This window comes from Brachypodium distachyon, chromosome 1, assembly GCF_000005505.3.
Source record: "Brachypodium distachyon strain Bd21 chromosome 1, Brachypodium_distachyon_v3.0, whole genome shotgun sequence".
Taxonomy (NCBI): domain Eukaryota; kingdom Viridiplantae; phylum Streptophyta; class Magnoliopsida; order Poales; family Poaceae; genus Brachypodium; species Brachypodium distachyon.
The window spans coordinates 49708975-49727261 of NC_016131.3; the positions used below are offsets into that span (position 1 = coordinate 49708975).

Here is an 18287-nt window from a genome sequence, read left to right on the forward strand (position 1 = left end):
GTTGTAAATTAACGTTCAAAGCCAAATTACATGCTGCTTGTAAAACGGAAAACATCACAGGACACAGGTGGACAAATTGTCGGGCGAGGGACAAATAACATGACAATACTCATTCATTCAAATGGTGTGAAAAGATAGTAGAACAACAACACTGTGACGTACATTACATGTAGTGTAGGCAGCAGTAATTAAACCGAAGATGGACCTACCGACTGATAACACCCACTTACTGTAGTACGTGAGCAGCTCGTGAGTGAGATCGACCGATCGGTTCTTTATTCCAACTTTCACAATAAAATTCAAAAGAGCGTAAGGGAAATGATCTGTAACATCCCAAAATTTCAAACTTTTACATGTGCATTGCATCCATGAGCATCATGCCACAATTGCATATTTGAATTCAAATTTGAATCTCAAAACGGCTTTAAAAGACTTTGTTTACACCCATTTAAGCTTTGGATTTTCAAACCAATAGGGTTTATGTATACAAGGGGTTTAATGCATATAGAAGCTATCCCATAATTTTTGGATAATTATTTGGAATTGGAAAAGTATTTAATTTAAATAGATATATAGCCCTAGAGGCATTTCTAGAGAAAATGTATTTTTATATAATTTATTCCGAGGGGAAACTACCCCCAAAAGTTGTATCTTGGTAGAACATGATTTTACAAATTTTCTGGAATTTATTTGGACCAATTTGGAGTTCAAACTCAAAAGATATCAAAGAAATGAGAAAAACAGAAAAAGAAAGGCCTAAAAGAAAAAAATAGGGGTAAACCGGACCGGCCCGGCCACTTTGGGCCGAACCGGCCCGGTCAGCCCGGCCCGGTCAGCCCGGCCACCCGCGCGCGCGCGGAGACGCTGACAGGTGGGGCCCACCTGTCAGGCTCGTCGTCTCCGTTTGGAAGGCGCCCGTGCCGCCGGAATCACCGGAATCCGGAGAGTCCGGCCTTCCCGAAACCCACCGGCCGCGTCGCTTTAAAGCCCGAGCACCCCGCTTCTTTTCCCCCCGTTTGCCCTCGCTCGCACGCCCCCAGGCCGCCGGAATCGCTCGCCGGAGAAGCTCCAAGCCCGCCGCCGTTTCGCGCCGCGCCGACGAGCTCGGTGAGCCCTCCTCCTCGCCACCTGCCTCTTCTTCTTCCTCACTCTCGTGCGCGCCTTTTGACACGACTCGTTTGGTTTTTGGGGCACTGCCGCGCCGCCCGCACCGCCGCCCGAAGCTTCGCCGGAGCCGCGACCGCGCCGCCACGTCTTCTTCGACCTAGGCGACGACCCGCTCCGCCCGAGCCCCCGCCGACCGCGCCCCCCTCTCCGCCGTGCCGCGCCGCGCCGTCCCCGGCCACCCCCGTGACGTCAGCTTCGCCCGAGGACCCCGCGCCGCCGCGCCCGTGCCCGTGCCGCCGTCCCCTCCATCTCCGGTGACCGCCGCGCCGCCCGGTAAAACCCTAGAACTCCCCTCGTCCGTCCGATCCGGATCCGAGGGCTAAGATTAGATCCCGTTTTAATTTTTAACCGAACCGGTACGCACCAATTAGATGCTGACACGTGGCACCCGGTTTTATAAAATAAAAATGTAATTTTAATCCTCCGGAATTAATAAAAGGCACTTTTGCAGATAGGCCCCTGTAACTTCAAATGATCATAACTTTAAATCTGTTTGGCCAAATTTAGCGATCCACACCTTTTTCGAATCCTTAGGAAGTGTAGAATCTTTTGGCACTGTCCAATTTCAAATTTGAATATTTGAATCACATTCAAATTACAGAATAGGGTTTTATGCCATTTAAATCATAACTAATTATTTAGAAGTCCTCTTTGAATGAAACCAGTGCCCAAAATTTTGTTTTATTGTCCTCTGTCCAATGGGACAGATAAATAAATATTTTAAATTAAATTGTTTTGCTGTTGCAAATAAAACCTCATTTTAGGGTTTAAACCCTAGCCATTGCAATTTATTTAAAAACCCTAATTGCATGTACTTAATTATCAATGCGTTGGACCAGTAGATCACCAAAATAAAACCAACCCACTCATGTCACATGTTTTGCATCGCATCATGGCATACATATTCTTTTGTCATGTTTGTATTGTGTGTTTATGTATGTGTATGTTTGCTTGATTGTATAGTTTTCTCGGAGAGCGAACAGTGTGATTGCGAAGAGTGTTTGAATACCAACTACTATCAAGGCAAGTTCAGTTTCACAATCATCTTATTATTTTATTATGCACTAGATTTTATTAGTTGCATTGTTAGGATTATTATTGTACCTATGCTAGCTATGATATGTCCTAGTAGTATATGATACCTTTGCCATGTCCACACCACCAATCGCCATCGTGGTAGTAAAATGCTATGCTATGATAATATACGAGGGTGGTATTATTACAATGTGATACTATTGAATTACGATATGATTTTCCTAGTGTATGGCAAAACAAGTAATTCAATGAACCGTCCTGGGTGGGCTGCCTTGAGTATTCGGATGTCGTGACGTTAGGTCCATCTCTATGGGTCCCTCTCAGTCGAGTTCCTGTGGATTCAGGAATGGATCGTCCATGGACATCTCTTTCGTGGATTCGGAGAGCGCCTTCGTCACAATGTGGGATGCCACCCGGGATAACCAGAGACTGGACTAGTTTCCTGTTTAGTAGCTTCCAGTACAACCACATGTTAATATGGGCTCTGCCTGGATGGAGTAAGAAATGTTTACCCAGATCCGAGGGATTGTACTGAGGTAGTTGTGTAGGTGGGAGCGCGGGTCCCTCAGGTGGTCTGGGTGAACATGTTCTGAAAATTCTTGAAGTCGATGCCGTTGCTACTCCACCCGGAGGACAGCAAGGGATTAACACGTCGAATTCTTGTGGGGAATGTGTACAACCTCTCGAGAGTGTCAAACTAAGTACTTAGCCGTGTCCCCGGTTACGGACAATTATGAGCAACTAGATATTGGAGCTGTAAGGAAAGTCTCACTCATTCCAATTTCCTAATAAAACGAATGGATTGACCTGGGTAGGAGCATTGATGTTTCTACTCAATGTGCCTAGGTGAATAGGAGCATGGGTGTTTCTACCCCGTGTCCAATAGAATTCAAAACTATTTGTCTAAAAATGATAGGATTTGAATAATGATGCTTTTATGCAAAATAGCCAAACCCCACTTAGCCAAACTATGCATGTACTTGGTAGGTCCTTTATAACTCTAGTGAGCTTGCCAATACATTCAAATGTATTGAGCACGTAGTGGCTGCAATTAATAATGCAGGTGAAACTGACGAAGAGTAAGGTTCGTCGATATTTCTTTGGGTCATGTGCTTACATTCCAACATGCTCTCTCCTCTGGGAGTAGATGAGGCCCTTTTACTCTACCTTTCCGCTGCAGCTTCATGATACATTGTTATCATGGTTTTGAACATTATATGTTTATGCTGGCCTAGGAGGTCATGCAAGTTTGTAAGTACAATTTAAGTTATGGATGATACGTTGTAATAAAGTACTTTTGACCTTTGTATCTTGGTATTACATCCTGAACTGTGTGTGCTAGTGAGTCGATCCAGGGACTAGCACAAGTAAGCACAGAGATCGAACCCTTGGTGAAGGGGGATCGCTTCAGATGGTATCAGAGCAATGTGTTGCCTGTAGGAACGTGACCCTAGTTTGGATTAGGATAAGACAAACCAAAGACCAGACCTTAGGACTACTTTTTACCCCTATCAGAATCTATATATAGACATTTTATTCCTTATCCCTATTCATCTAAATCTTGGCATTTATATCTACATATGCATGACATGTTTATTGTTTTATCCCACATATACACCAAATACCATGTTTTATACCACATATGCATACTTGTTATATTATACCACAGATGCATATTTGATTTTTACACCATACACCACTATAATCATGTTACCATGTTGTTCAGATGTTAGTATGCATCCAATTTTACATTCACATTTCCACCCTTGATATTAATGTATATCACTTGATTCCCACTCTACCACTTGTATTTTATATTTACTTACATTCGACCATTTGATCATGTCACTGATACTCCCTTATCTCCTTCTTTATTTTTCTATAGATGGGAAGCCCAACACCTTTTGGCAACGTCCCGCCGTTCACCAGAGTTTACTACCCCTCCACGGACGACGACCAGTTGTTCAGTGCCCATTTGGCGGCACCGTGTGCTTTCCTCGACCTGCCACCACCCAGGTTCAGAGGCCGAGTCGAGACCGCCGCACCCGAGGGATGGCAGCCACGGTGGGAGATCGAGGCGAAGATCCGCGGGCGTGAGATCGCGCCAGTTACGCCGGATATCACCTTCATCAGTCGCTACCCCACCTACGAGCAAGGCCTTCAGTTCGCCATGCAGTGCGCTTTCGCACAGGTGTGCCGGGACTACCGGCATGAGTTTCTAGAGGACTCTCCCTTCCTCCTCTTTGGAAGGCGGAACCATGCATGCTCGGCAGTGGCTACGACCAACGACGAGGATGCGACCCCAGTGACGACCCACTTCGAGAACATGGAGATAAACACCGTGGACTTGGAGTCTTGTCTCGACCACGAGATGACCAGGGCCGACCTCGCCGAGGAGCAGGTTGGTAATCTGATGGGAGAGAAGACCCAGTGGCTTGAGGACAAGGCCGTGTTGGGGAACACTGTCCTCAACATGGGAGACGCTATCGAGCAGCTGCAGTATGAGAGGGACCAAGCTCGCTACTACTGCGAGTAGTTCCAGGCGTTCATCGCAGCCGCAGCCGCAGCAGCACCAGCTGCCGCACCGGCACCAGACCAGGTCCCACCTCCACCACAGGATCAGGAGATGGAGCCTCAGGAGGAGGAGCCCCAGGAGGTCCACGAGATGGACACCCCTGCTACAAACACCCGCTCCAAGATGAAGGCGAACGGGACCACACCGACAGCCACACTCCCTTAGATCTGTTGATGCCTACCAGACTTTATCTTTTTTTTTCTAGTTATCGGTAGTGCGAGTTAGTCTTTGATCATACAATCTATGTGTATGGCAAAGTAGGTCGATTGTTTTTTCCTCGTACTCTTTTCCTTATGGGCAATGTCCCACCATAAACAAGTGTGTTTTGTTATGATTTTTCGAAACCTTTTATGTTTGATGAGTGTATGGTTGATATATGCTTGAGTTACTACCTTGGTTTGAGATTTTAGTTATCCTTAGCTCTATTCTATCTGTTTCCTCATCTATGCAACCCTAAACAGATGCCTCCGAGACGCCGGAACCCCACCAACAACGCCGAGGCTAACAATGCCGAAGCTGACGGAAATGCTGCAACCATGCAGCAACTGTTGGCAGCACAGACCCAATTCTTTCAGATGATCACTCAGCAGTTAGCCAACAACAACAATCAGCAGAACCACAACAACCAACAACACCACCCTCCACAAGTGGATATGTTGACCAGGTTCTTACGTTTGCGCCCACCCACTTTCTCCAGCTCACCCGAGCCAATCGTGGCAGACGACTAGCTCCGCTCTGTAAATAAGAACCTAGTGACTATCAACTGCACCGAGGAGGAAAAGGTTCGGTTTGCAGCCCATCTGTTGGAAGGACCAGCAGCATCCTGGTGGGAGAACTACCAGATCACCACCCCCATTGAACATGTCACATGGGATATGTTTCAAGAAGCCTTCCGCACCGCCCACATCTCGGCGGGGGTGCTTAATCTGAAGAAGAAAGAGTTTCTGCGGCTCAGACAGGGAAGCCGCACAGTGGTCGAGTTCATCGACCAGTTCAACAGTCTCGCCCGCTATGCGCCGGACGAGGTTAACACGGATGCCAAGCGTCGAGAGAGATTCTTGGATGCGCTGAACGATGAGCTCTCCGTTCAGTTGGCCATTGCTTACACACCTACCTACCAATCGCTCATTGACAAGGCGATTGTGTTGGAGAACAAGCTCCATCAGACGGAGAACCGCAAGAGGAGACTTCACCAGGGAGGCTCTCACACGGGGCCGCATCAAAAGCCACGCATCATTCAGGACGGCAGCGGCAGTTCATCTGTGCATAGGGCCGGAGGCCACAATGACAGACGCACTGGAGGTTATGGTCATTAGAACTGAAGCGATCCCCCTTCACAAAGGGTTCGATCTCTGTGCTTACTTGTGCTAGTCACTGGATCGACTCACTAGCACACACAGTTCAAGATGTAATACCAAGATACAAGGGTCAAAAGTACTTTATTACATCGTATCATCCAGAACTTAAATTGTACTTACAAACTTGCATGACCTCTTAGGCCAGCATAAACAAATAATGTTCAAAACCATGGCAACAATGTATCATGAAGCTGCAGCGGAAAAGTAGAGTAAAAGGGCCTCATCTACCCCCAGAGGAGAGAGCATGTTGGAATGTAAGCACATGACCCATGACAAAACGACGAACCTCACTCATCGTCGGATCCACCTGCATTGTTAATTGCAGCCACTACGTGGTCAATACATTTGAATGTATTGGCAAGCTCACTAGAGTTATAAAGGACCTACCAAGTACATGCATAGTTTGGCTAAGTGGGGTTTGGCTATTTTGCATAAAAGCATCTTTATTCAAATCCTATCATTTTTAGACAAATAGTTTTGAATTCTATTGGACACGGGGTAGAAACACCCATGCTCCTATTAACCTAGGCACATTGAGTAGAAACATCAATGCTCCTACCCAGTTCAAACCATTCATTTTATTAAGAAATTGGAATGAGTGAGACTTTCCCTACAGCTCCGATGTCTAGTTGCTCATAATTGTCCGTAACCGGGGACACGGCTAAGTACTTAGTTTGACACTCTCGAGAGGTGGTACACTTTACCCACAAGAAATCGACGTGTTAATCCCTTGCTGTCCTCAGGGTAGAGTAGCAACGGCATCGATTACAGGAATTTTCAGAAACATATTCCCCCAAACCACCTGAGGGACGCGTTCCAACCTACACTGCTACATACCGATGTCACCTCGGATCCAGGTTTATATTTCTTACATCCATCCTGGCAGAGCCCATAATACCATGTGGTTGTACTGGAAGCTACTAAACAGGAAACTAGTCCAGTCTCTGGTTATCCCGGGTGGCATCCCACATTGTGACGCAGGCGCTCCCCGAATCGCACGGGGAGACGACCATGGACGCTCCCGAATCAGACGGAGAGACGACTCAGCGGGCCCCATAGAAATGGACCTAACGTCACGACATCCGAAAACTCAAAGCAGCCCACCCAGGAGGGTTCATTGAATTACTTGTTTTGCCATACACTAGGAAAATCATATTGTAATTCAATAGTATCATATTTGTAATAATACCACCCTCGTATATTATCATAGCATAGCATTTTACTACTACGATGGCAATTGGTGGTGAGGGTCATGACAAAGGTATCCAATACTAGTAGGACCGATCATAGCTAGCATAGATACAATAATAATCCTAACAATGCAACTAATAAAATCTAGTGCATAATAAAGTAATAGGTGAATGATCAAACTGAACTTGCCTTGATAGTAGTTGGAGTTCAAACCATTGTCACAATCGCAAGGTTCGCTCTCCGAGAATACTATACAATCAACAAACATATACACACACATAAACACACAATACAAACATGACAAAAGAATATGTATGCCATGATGCGATGCAAATCATGTGACATGAGTGGGTTGGTTTTATTTGGGTGATCTATTGATCCAAAGCATTGATAATTAAGCACATGCGATTAGGGTTTTTAAACAAAAACAAAAGCTAGGGTTTAAATCCTAAAATGAGGTTTTATTTGCATCTGCAAAGTAATTTAATTCAAAATATTTATTTATCTGTCCCATTGGATAGAGGACAATAAAACAAAATTTTGGGCACTGGTTTCATTCAAAAAGGACTTCTAGTTAATTAGTTATGATTTAAATGGTATAAAAACCCTAATCTGTAATTTGAATGTGATTCAAATATTCAAATTTGAAATTGGACAGTTCCAAAAGATTCTACACTTCCTAAGGATTCCAAAAAGGTGTGGATCGCTAAATTTGGCCAAACAGATTTAAAGTTATGATCATTTGAAGTTACAGGGGCCTATCTGCAAAAGCGCCTTTTAATTAATCCGGGGAAATAAAATTACATTTTTATTTTACAACTCGGTTGCCATGTGGCGGCTCCTGATTGGTTGATACCGGTTCGGTTAAAAGATTAAAATGTGATCTAATCTCGGCCATTGGCCGAGATCCAACGGCCACGAGAGCTCGGGCTCACCTCCGGCAATGGCTAGGGTTCCGGCGACGGCTCCGGCGGCGGCGCGGCACGGGCGTGGAGGCGGGCGGCGTTCGGGTGGACCTCGGGCGTCGGGGACAACACGGGGAGGCACGGCGCGGCACGGCGAGGTCGATGGCGCGGTCAGCGCGGCGCGGGCCGGTCGGAGTCGTTGCCTAGGTCGAAGAAGACGCGGCGGCGCGGGCACGACGGCGGCGGAGCTTCGGCTCGGGCGTCGGGGCGCTGCGGTGGACCAAAAACGTCAGCGCGCATGTCAGAAGAAGCGCGAGAGAGAGGGAAACAGAGAGAGGGCGGCCGCTTCGAAGATGTCTCACCGCGACGTCATCGGAGAGAGGAAAAACGGCGGCGGACGGAGCTTCAACGGCGAGGAATCGGGGCGGCCTGGCGGCGTTCGAGCGGGGGCGAGCAGGGGGAAAAGAACGGCGGGGGCGAGGGCTTTATAGGGACGCGCTCGAGGCTGCGAGAACGGGACGGAGCGAGGGGATTGCGGCGGAGACGGCGCGCGGTGGCGAAAACGGCCAGCGCGCGGGGATCGCGGCGCCTTCCATCGGGGAAGAAGGCCCTGACAGGCGGGCCCCGCCTGTCAGCGGCCCGGGCACGCGCGCGGGCGGACCGGGCGGGTCCGGCGCGGTCGGACGCGGTCGGACGCGGTCGGGCTGGGCCGGTTCGGTCCGGTTTTCTTCTTTTCTTTTTCTGTTTTTCTCAAATCTTTGATATCTTTTGATTTTGAACTCCAAAATGGTCCAAAGAAAATCCAGAAAATTTGTAAAATCATGTTCTATCAAGATACAACTTTTGGCAGTAGTTTTCCCTCAAAATAAAATATACAAAAATACATTTGCCCTATAAATGCCTTTAGGGCTATATATCTATTGAATAAAAATTACTTTTTTCAACTCCAAATAATTAACCAAAAATTATGGGATAGCTTATATATGCATTAAACCCTTTTTGTACATCAACCTTATTGGTTTGAAAATCCAAAGGTTACAGGGGTGTAATCAAAATCTCTTAAAGCCTTTTGTGATTCAAAATTTGAATTCAACATGCAATTGTGGCATGATGCTCATGGATGCAATGCACATGTAAAAGTTTGAAATTTTGGGATGTTACAAGAACCGTCATACCGGGGACAACAGCAGCAACAAGCACCAGCATCACCAGCAGAATCAACAGCACCAGCGGCAGCGCCCGAGGCACCACAACGGGAATGGCAACCACAATGGAGGTGGAAACCAAGGTGGAAATGGAAAGGGCCACACCAACGGCAATGGAGCCGGACAGAACCGCAACCTTGGCAGGGACATGAGCCAGGTGGAGTGTTTCAAGTGCCACAAGATGGGGCACTACTCCAACGATTGCCCGGAGAGATTTGGAGGGAACGTGGTTAAACCAAACCCATTCCAGAAGGGCAACGTGAACCACATCGACGTGGAAGAGATCACCGAGGAGCAAGGTATAGTCATCGGTACCTTTAACATTAATTCATGTAAGGCTTTAGTACTGTTTGATACCGGTGCATCCCATTCATTCATATCAAGAGGTTTTGTGCATCAAAATGGATTACCTGTCAGCACATTAGCCAACCCCATGAAAGTAAACTCACCAGGGGGAGAATTGATAACTGCCTATGACTGTCGTGGGCTAAGTTTGGAAATAGGGAAACACACCTTCCCCACGGACCTAATAATAATAGGGTCCAAGGGTTTGGATGTCATCCTAGGAATGGATTGGCTGGCTAAGTATGAAGGACTTATAGACTGTGTCAGAAGAACCATCACCCTCACCACCCCAGGGAATAAGAGAATCCGCTTCAAGTCTGTTTTCGAACTGAAGAGACCTAAGGTCAATTCTCTTAAGGGGGTTAGCCAGGACGAGGTTCCAGTAGTGAAAGAGTATCCGGATGTTTTCCCAGAAGAGTTGCCAGGTATGCCACCAGACCGCGATGTAGAGTTTCTCATCGAGTTCCTGGAAGTGGACCCATAGCCAAGAGACCTTATAAGATGGCTGTAGATGAGCTGAAGGAATTGAAGAAGCAGCTAGCGGAACAGTTAGCAAAAGGTTTCATCCGCCCCGGTTCATCACCATGGGGAGCACCTGTCCTGTTTGTGGAAAAGAAGGACAAGAGCCAACGAATGTGTATTGATTATCGGTCACTAAATGAGGTGACGATAAAGAATAAATACCCCTTGCCTATCATCAACGATCTTTTCGACCAGTTGGAAGGAGCCTGTGTGTTCTCAAAGATCGATCTACGATCAGGGTAATTTCAACTGAAAATCCGAGAGATGGATATACCCAAGACGGCATTCACCACTAGGTATGGACTTTATGAGTATACCGTGATGCCATTCGGATTGACCAACGCACCAGCATACTTCATGAACATGATGAACAAGGTGTTCATGGAATTCTTGGACAAGTTTGTCGTGGTGTTCATCGATGACATTTTGATCTATTCCAAAAGCAAGGAAGAGCATGAGCAGCATCTGCGCATGGTTTTAGAGAAGCTGAGAGCGCACAAGTTATACGCCAAGTTCAGCAAGTGTGACTTTTGGCTGTCGGAAGTCAGTTTCCTCGGACACATCGTGTCAGGAGCAGGAGTAGCTGTCGACCCAGCTAAGGTGACCGCTGTTACAGAATGGGAGTCACCCAAGAATGTGGGAGATATCCGCAGCTTCCTAGGACTCGCTGGATATTATCGGAGATTCATTGAGAACTTCTCCAAGATTGCTAAACCCATGACTGAACTTTTAAAGAAAGAGAAGAAGTTTGCCTGGAATGAGAAATGTGAAGAGAGTTTCCAGGAGTTAAAGAAGAGATTGGTGTCCGCACCTATTCTAGTGCTACCCAACCTGTAAGAAGATTTCCAAGTTTATTGCGACGCTTCACGTCAAGGTTTGGGAGGAGTATTGATGCAGAATGGGAAAGTTGTAGCTTACGCTTCGCGGCAATTGAAGAGCCACGAGGGCAATTACCCCACTCACGACTTGGAATTAGCATCAGTAGTGCACGCCTTGAAGACTTGGAGACACTACTTGATGGGGAAACATTGTGAATTGTTCACGTATCACAAGAGCCTGAAATATATATTCACCCAGAAGGAGCTGAACCTGAGGCAGAGAAGATGGTTAGAGCTGATAAAGGATTATGACCTGAATTTGCAATACCATCCAGGCAAGGCTAACGTCGTGGCTGATGCATTGAGCCGCAAGGGCTATATAAATGGACTAACAGCTGGAGAATTACCGCCAGATTTGTGCGAACAGTTCAAAGACCTCAGACTGGAAATAGTACCCGAAGGTTATTTAGCCACCTTGGAGTTACAGCCCACTTTGCTGGACAAGGTTAGAGAAACACAGAAGGGTGACTCAGAAATAAAGGAAATAAAGGAGAATATAGTTATTGGTAAGGCCAAAGATTTTCGTGAGGACGACCAGGGAACCATATGGTTCGGGAAACGCATTTGCGTACCGCAGGTTCCAGAACTCAGAAAGTTGATTCTGCAAGAAGCCCATGACTCACCGTACTCAATCCACCCTGGAAACACAAAGATGTACATGGACCTCAAGGAAACATTTTGGCAGTCCGGATTGACGCGTGACATCGCCGAGTTCATTGCCTTGTGTGATGTGTGCAGTAGAGTTAAGGCAGAACACCAGAAGCCAGCAGGATTGCTGAGACCGTTGCCTATACCGGACTGGAAATAGGATAAAATTGGCATGGACTTTATCACCGGTTTACCAAGGACCAGATCAGGATATGATTCTATTTGGGTAATGGTTGACCGTTTGACCAAGGTTGCCCACTTCATACCAGTGAAGACTACTTACACCAGCGCACAGTTAGCTAAACGCTACATATCCAGAATAGTGTGTTTACACGGAGTGCCCGAGGAAATAGTTTCAGATAGAGGTACCCAATTTACCTCAAGATTTTGGGGACAACTACATGAGTCTCTAGGGACGAGACTGGAATTCAGTACAGCGTTTCATCCGCAGACGGATGGACAGACCGAGAGGGTTAACCAGATCCTTGAAGATATGCTGAGAGCCTGCGCTCTAGATTATGGATCCAGTTGGGATGACAATCTGCCGTATGCAGAATTCTCATACAACAACAGCTTCCAAGCCAGCATAGGAATGTGACCATTTGAAGCTCTGTATGGGAGAAAGTGCAGAACACCGTTGTTATGGGATGGTGTAGGAGATCGTAGCCTATTCGGCCCAGACATGATAAAAGATGCCGAAGAAAAGGTTAGACTCATCCGAGACCGACTAAAGGTAGCTCCGTCAAGACAAAAGAGCTATGCAGATTCCAAACGTAGGGAGGTTACCTATGAAGCTGAAGATAGAGCATATCTCAGAGTTTCACCGATACGCGGTGTCAAGAGATTTGGTATAAAAGGGAAGTTAGCACCCCGATTTATCGGACCTTTCAAGATATTGTCGCGTCAAGGATAGGTAGCCTACAAGTTGGATTTGCCGGAAGCACTGTCCAATGTCCACAACGTCTTCCACATATCACAATTGAAGAAGTGTCACCCCGAGATGGCCGACACACCCCTGAGGGATACATTTCCACTTGAGGAAGTCCAGTTGCAGAGTGACCTCACCTATGAGGAGAAACCGGTCAGGATCTTGGATAGAGCTGAGAGACAGACCCGATCTAAGACTATCAAGTTCTGCAAGGTACAGTGGGACCATCACACTGAAGAAGAAGCCACTTGGGAACGCGAAGATGATCTTCGAGAAGATCACCCACACCTCTTTGCTAACCACACCGAATCTTGAGGACGAGATTCATCTTAAGGGGGTTAGGTCTGTAACATCCCAAAATTTCAAACTTTTACATGTGCATTGCATCCATGAGCATCATGCCACAATTGCATATTTGAATTCAAATTTGAATCTCAAAAGGGCTTTAAAAGACTTTGTTTACACCCATTTAAGTTTTGGATTTTCAAACCAATAGGGTTTATGTATAAAAGGGGTTTAATGCATATAGAAGCTATCACATAATTTTTGGATAAAATTCAAAAGAGCGTAAGGGAAATGATCAAGCCGGAAATGGAAAAGTTTGTGTGAAGGAGGATGCACGGAGCGATCCTTCTTGAGGGCAAGCTCAGAAGCTAGAACTGTGTCAGTGCCCGATGGCGGTAATAAGGTCACCATCAGAGATTTGATCTTTCGCATCGACAAAACTACGGGCGTCATCGCGGTGGCCATTGATATATGCCGATCGATACGAGCACTCAACAGTTTCTAGCTGCAGATGATCGAGATCAGGTGCTCGATCAGTTTGTGTGTGATTGCTTGCTCGCGCTCGTTCCCTTTTATAGGCCAAGCACGGCGCGCTATGAATACCCACCCAAGTAATCTGCTGGGCGGATCAACACCTGAATCAAAAGTTGCACTAGTAAATGACCCCACGAGCCGGCAGCCCCAGCTGGTTAATTAAGCTAACGGATCCCAACTGCCAACTAGCTAGTAGCACGTCGCAAGATCAGATCAATTATATCCACGAAATTAAACTAGCTAGTTCATCCCTTGCCTTCCCACGAACCAGATCGATTCAATCAAACCAGGGGATAATTCAGATCTTCGGCACGTCGACACCTGAGATCTATTCCTACACCACGACGGAGCGCCTCAGTAGTTACCTCTCTTTCTTCTTACACTTTAGTTCCGTCGTTCTGCCTACGTGCTGTTTCAATGTATCCACATGATCGATCATTCCAGGCTACCATTATCCCCATGGGGATTTTGGACATGACGTGCTTGCGGTACTTCCTCATACGTACATACATGCATAGCTAGCTGTCGGTGGATGCAAAGGATGTGAGGCTTTCCTCCTTTAACAAAAATGAAACGAGGAACGAAATTTTTACTACTTTTTGAACTTCGGCAAAAAGAATGAAAAATGACAGACCTGTCCTTTGACCGGTGCATGCCCTTGACGGATTGACCACGCCTTGTTAGCACCTGGACCGGGGCGGAATATTGCTGATTTGGTCTCCGCCACGTAGGGAACGTGGCTCAACTATCGTAAGGGATTTATTCTAATACAACATGCGTTATGTCACGCAAGGTGGACGTGCCTAGTTATATATATATACCTCCGACGCACAACGCCTGGCCTGGCGCCATAAGACTCGCTCATGGTATTAGTGTCGGGCGCAAGTAAAGGCCCGCCACTAGTAAGTTACTCATCACTAACGGGCTTTGCACCCGTCACTGGTGATGCATACATCACTGGCATGTAATTTGTGGCGGGTGAGATGCCCGTTAGTGATGTTGTTTTACGCCCGTTACTAATGAGCATTTCTGTAGTGGTGGGTTTACTCTGTCACTTCTACGCCCAGCCATCGGCCGATGGCACCTATCTTCCGCCGTATGTGAGGATCTCATTAGCCGGCCCTTTGATCGAGATCTGGAGAAAGAGAGGAGGTTACTTTCCATGTGTTTGTGTGCGCGTGCGTGTGCTTCTTTTGGGCCAATCGTTCCTCGGCGACACCTTTCAAGATGAGTAGCGTCAGCAGCCCGTGTTTGCATGTAATGGGTCCTACACACCACATTTTTTGTTGGCAATGGTTTTTGTGCATTTAATGTACTTACGACTGAGAATCCCTCTTGTCGCCTTAAGACAACTTAGGTTAACCGTCCCTACCGGTCTGGTTAGTTTAGGTATACTGATATTAGGTTAACCCACGCGTAAAAGTCATTCGTACCCTTCCCTTTAAAAAACAAATTTAACTTAATTACCACCGATTATAACGTATTGGCCCTATTTGGGCCTGAAATCATTTTAATGTTTATTATAGCCCATCAGGTATATCTCTAATTATCGCTAATTCTACAAACTGGGCCTACTTGGTTCGAAACTAGTTTAATGTTTAGAGATAGCCCAACAAACATACCACCTTATTAAATATGGACCGTTACTAAGATCCAACGGCCAGAATAATTGGGGTGATGTGGATCAACGTGTAGCCTCCCCTCGGTACACCTCATATTGCTTTTAGTTTATAATTGAATAGATAGATGATTTATGTCCTTGTTTGAGTGTTGTTTGCATACTTAGCAGGTGGTGTAATATTTGATTTTCTTTTTATTGTTGTCACTTATCATGCGGGGTTGCTTTGTACTCCTCCGTCCCATATTAAGTAACTTTCTATTACACATGTCTAGACGCTTTTTAGATATATTTGAGTCACTTAGTATGGTACGGAGGGAGTAATGATCATGAAAAATTAAATCTGAATTGTTGTTTAACGAATCTCAGCCTCCGGCTTCAAGTCCAGGTGCTCCCTTCAAGAACGGAGTTAGAGCAATTCAAATGACATCCTATCATGTGAATTCCTCCAAAAGTTTTATGCGCAAGTGCGTGATGGAATGAGCAGACAGAGATTTAACGCATTCAGTGACAAGTTTGAATATTTCACCTACAGCTTGACGGTTTCGTTGTACTGTGCTTATCATCAACAAACTTGGTGACGAAACAATGTATCTTCAAAATGTACAGACCAGGGGAGAGTATTGCTCTGATAACAAATTATCCTATCTTGATTCAACCAGAGGTTTGAGAAAAGGAAAGGGACATCACTGTTTAATGAATCACATTATTCGCACGACCAATTCTCTGAAAAGAAAAACTATATTTCCAAAGACATGACAAGCGAGGGCAGCAAACTCATTGACAATCTTAAGGCAAAAATAGCTGAGGTTCTCCGATCCACAGCTTCAAAGCATTCCGTAAAGATTAAAAAAAGAACTCATGGGCACCAGTGTGTTTCATTTCTATGATGCCCTCTGCAACCTCAATGATGATAGTGGTCGTCGTCATCGTCGTGTCCATCAGGGTTTCCTCCTCCTCCTATAACCTCAAGCTGTGAACAGCAAAGTTGGAACTTCAAAGCTCAGCAACACAGAGGCAGGATATATCATGTACACATCTTGTGTCAACAGAAGATACCAACATACCTTGAAATACTGAGTGCAGACTGGGCACTCATGTGGCTTGCCTTTCTCCAACCAAAACCATAAAACATCATGCTCATCCTCTGCAAAAATCCAAACATTGAAATTTGGTTGAAGTTAATTAGGGTGCTGGTTGATGGATATTTCTAAACAAGACGTATGAGATGAGAGGAATGGATTTCAACAGCCACTTAATTGGTGAAGACGAGATTAAGCATGCACAAGGTAATATACCTCCTTCGCCACCCGGGCAACCAACAATCCTTTTGTCAAAGTATGACTGAATAACAGCAGGAGCTTCCTGTGAATGGAACAGCATTGACACATGTTGGTATGTTGGACCGAAATAACTAAAGTGAACAACGGTGCAAAAGATGCAGTTGAGACAAACTGTGCTCAAACATAACACAGCACAAAGTTATTCATCAACAGGCCAACACAGAATGGAAGCAATGCCCATCAATGGGCTAATAACTTTGTGCGTCCAGTTTGTTTTTGCTTTAGCTGAATTGTAATGTGGAGCTGAACTGCTGTGACGTTTTGTGTTTCATTTCAATAAAATGGTACAGGGTATTTTCCTGTTGTTCTAATATTAGTGTTTGAAAATTCAGAAAGTTAGAACTGGCAACAGAAAGTCGCAAGCTAATAAAAGCCCAAGAACAGCTCATATTAATATGATAGGCATTTAAGGCATTCAAATTACCAGGGTAGGGAACTATCACGGACTGCACCGAAAGTACAAGCAAACGGTGATTCGAGGACATCACATAAGAATGGTAAACTGATAGCAATGAACAGAAGTTTGGATGCAACCTACAATCTCATTTTCCAAACCAAAAACAAATCAGTATGAGCACAAACACGATTGCCCTGAATACCCACCCCACAGGAAAATGAGTTGATTGCCTAAGCTCTGTACTGAATATATCAAAGTGATGTATGTCACCCCATATTTCTGCAGAAATTCCCACAGCTCAACAAAAAGAACCAACGGACAGAATCATATATAACTCACTCCCAAAGATGATTGTGATAAATTCAAATTCAATGAACAAAATACCGGCTGTCAAGCTTTATCAGCCTGTCATATCTCAAACATGCATATGTCCAGTGGCGGAGCTAGCCAATCAATCGAGCCCGGGCAAAATGTATAATCATCCTTCTAATCTAAAGTTTGTCCATAATTAATTCAATCACCATGCTTACTAATTTAAAAGGGAGTGCAACTCGGGAGCCCGGGCAGCAATTCCAAAAGTTATGTTCAGCAAAGAAGTATCTGACGATTTTCACCAGAGGACAACATGTTTATCAAAAATAGCACATTGCATCCATAACCACAAGTCTAGGTACCACAAATCAACATTTCAAGTGCAGACCCAACAATCTATCCCAAAACAATCGATTGGACAATCCAACCACGCACCGATCAAATATCAAACGGTAAGTGCTCACCTTGGTGCCGAATGGCCCGACAGGAGCGTCCATATCGAACCTCTTCTTCCCCTGAAAACGGAACCCAACAAACAATCAATAACACCGATGGACAAAAAACCATAACAAGAGACAAAGGCCCAGGCAGCCGCATGGCGCCCGGGGAGGACGGAGACGGACGGAACGGACCTGGAGCTCGGCCTCGATCTCCTCGCGCTCGAGCCCCGTGGCGATCGGCATCACGTCCTCCACCCGCGTCCTCACCTGCCCCGCATCTGCGCAGGCAACAACTCTCTCGCGTCAAATCGGGAGACCCCGCTTCCGGGGACAGAGAGAAGAGGGGCGGGGGAGCGTTTGGAATGAGCATTTACCGAGGGTGGAGAAGAAGGCAGGCCCTCGGCGGAGGGGGGAAACGTCGGCGGATGCCGAGATCGACGGGGCGCGGTGGGCGGCAACGGCGAGGGCGGAACGGCGGGCGAGCAGGAGGGCGGAGGCGGCGCGCTTCCACATGGCGGGCGGGCGGTCGGGAAGATGGAGCGTGTGTGTGAGAGAGAGGAGGCTTCTGCCAATTTGGGTCTCTTGACGAGTGAAGGCAAGG

At 46.2% G+C, this 18287-nt stretch overlaps 1 protein-coding gene across 1 annotated transcript; it reads right to left on the bottom strand.

Moving 5' to 3' along the window:
• Positions 1-15753: 15753 nt before the first annotated feature.
• Positions 15754-18283, bottom strand: LOC100825852 (putative cytochrome c oxidase subunit 5b-like). The gene is made up of 6 exons (XM_003557155.4): positions 18061-18283; positions 17879-17964; positions 17711-17761; positions 16493-16559; positions 16262-16341; positions 15754-16167 (listed from the first exon to the last, which is right to left on the bottom strand). Exons 1-6 carry the CDS (start codon positions 18197-18199, stop codon positions 16099-16101), a joined length of 492 nt encoding a protein of 163 aa, XP_003557203.1. The 5' UTR covers positions 18200-18283; the 3' UTR covers positions 15754-16098.
• Positions 18284-18287: the final 4 nt, after the last annotated feature.

What these genes read in the sequence shown, in the direction of transcription:
- LOC100825852 (XM_003557155.4), bottom strand. Translation starts at nt 18,199, where the DNA reads ATGTGGAAGCGCGCCGCCTCCGCCCTCCTGCTCGCCCGCCGTTCCGCC. An exon ending in TCGGGCCATTCGGCACCAAG is followed by an intron (nt 16,560 to 17,710) that starts GTGAGCACTTAC and finishes TTCCATTCACAG; the next exon opens with GAAGCTCCTGCTGTTATTCA. An exon ending in TCTGCACTCAGTATTTCAAG is followed by an intron (nt 16,168 to 16,261) that starts GTATGTTGGTAT and finishes TGCTGTTCACAG; the next exon opens with CTTGAGGTTATAGGAGGAGG.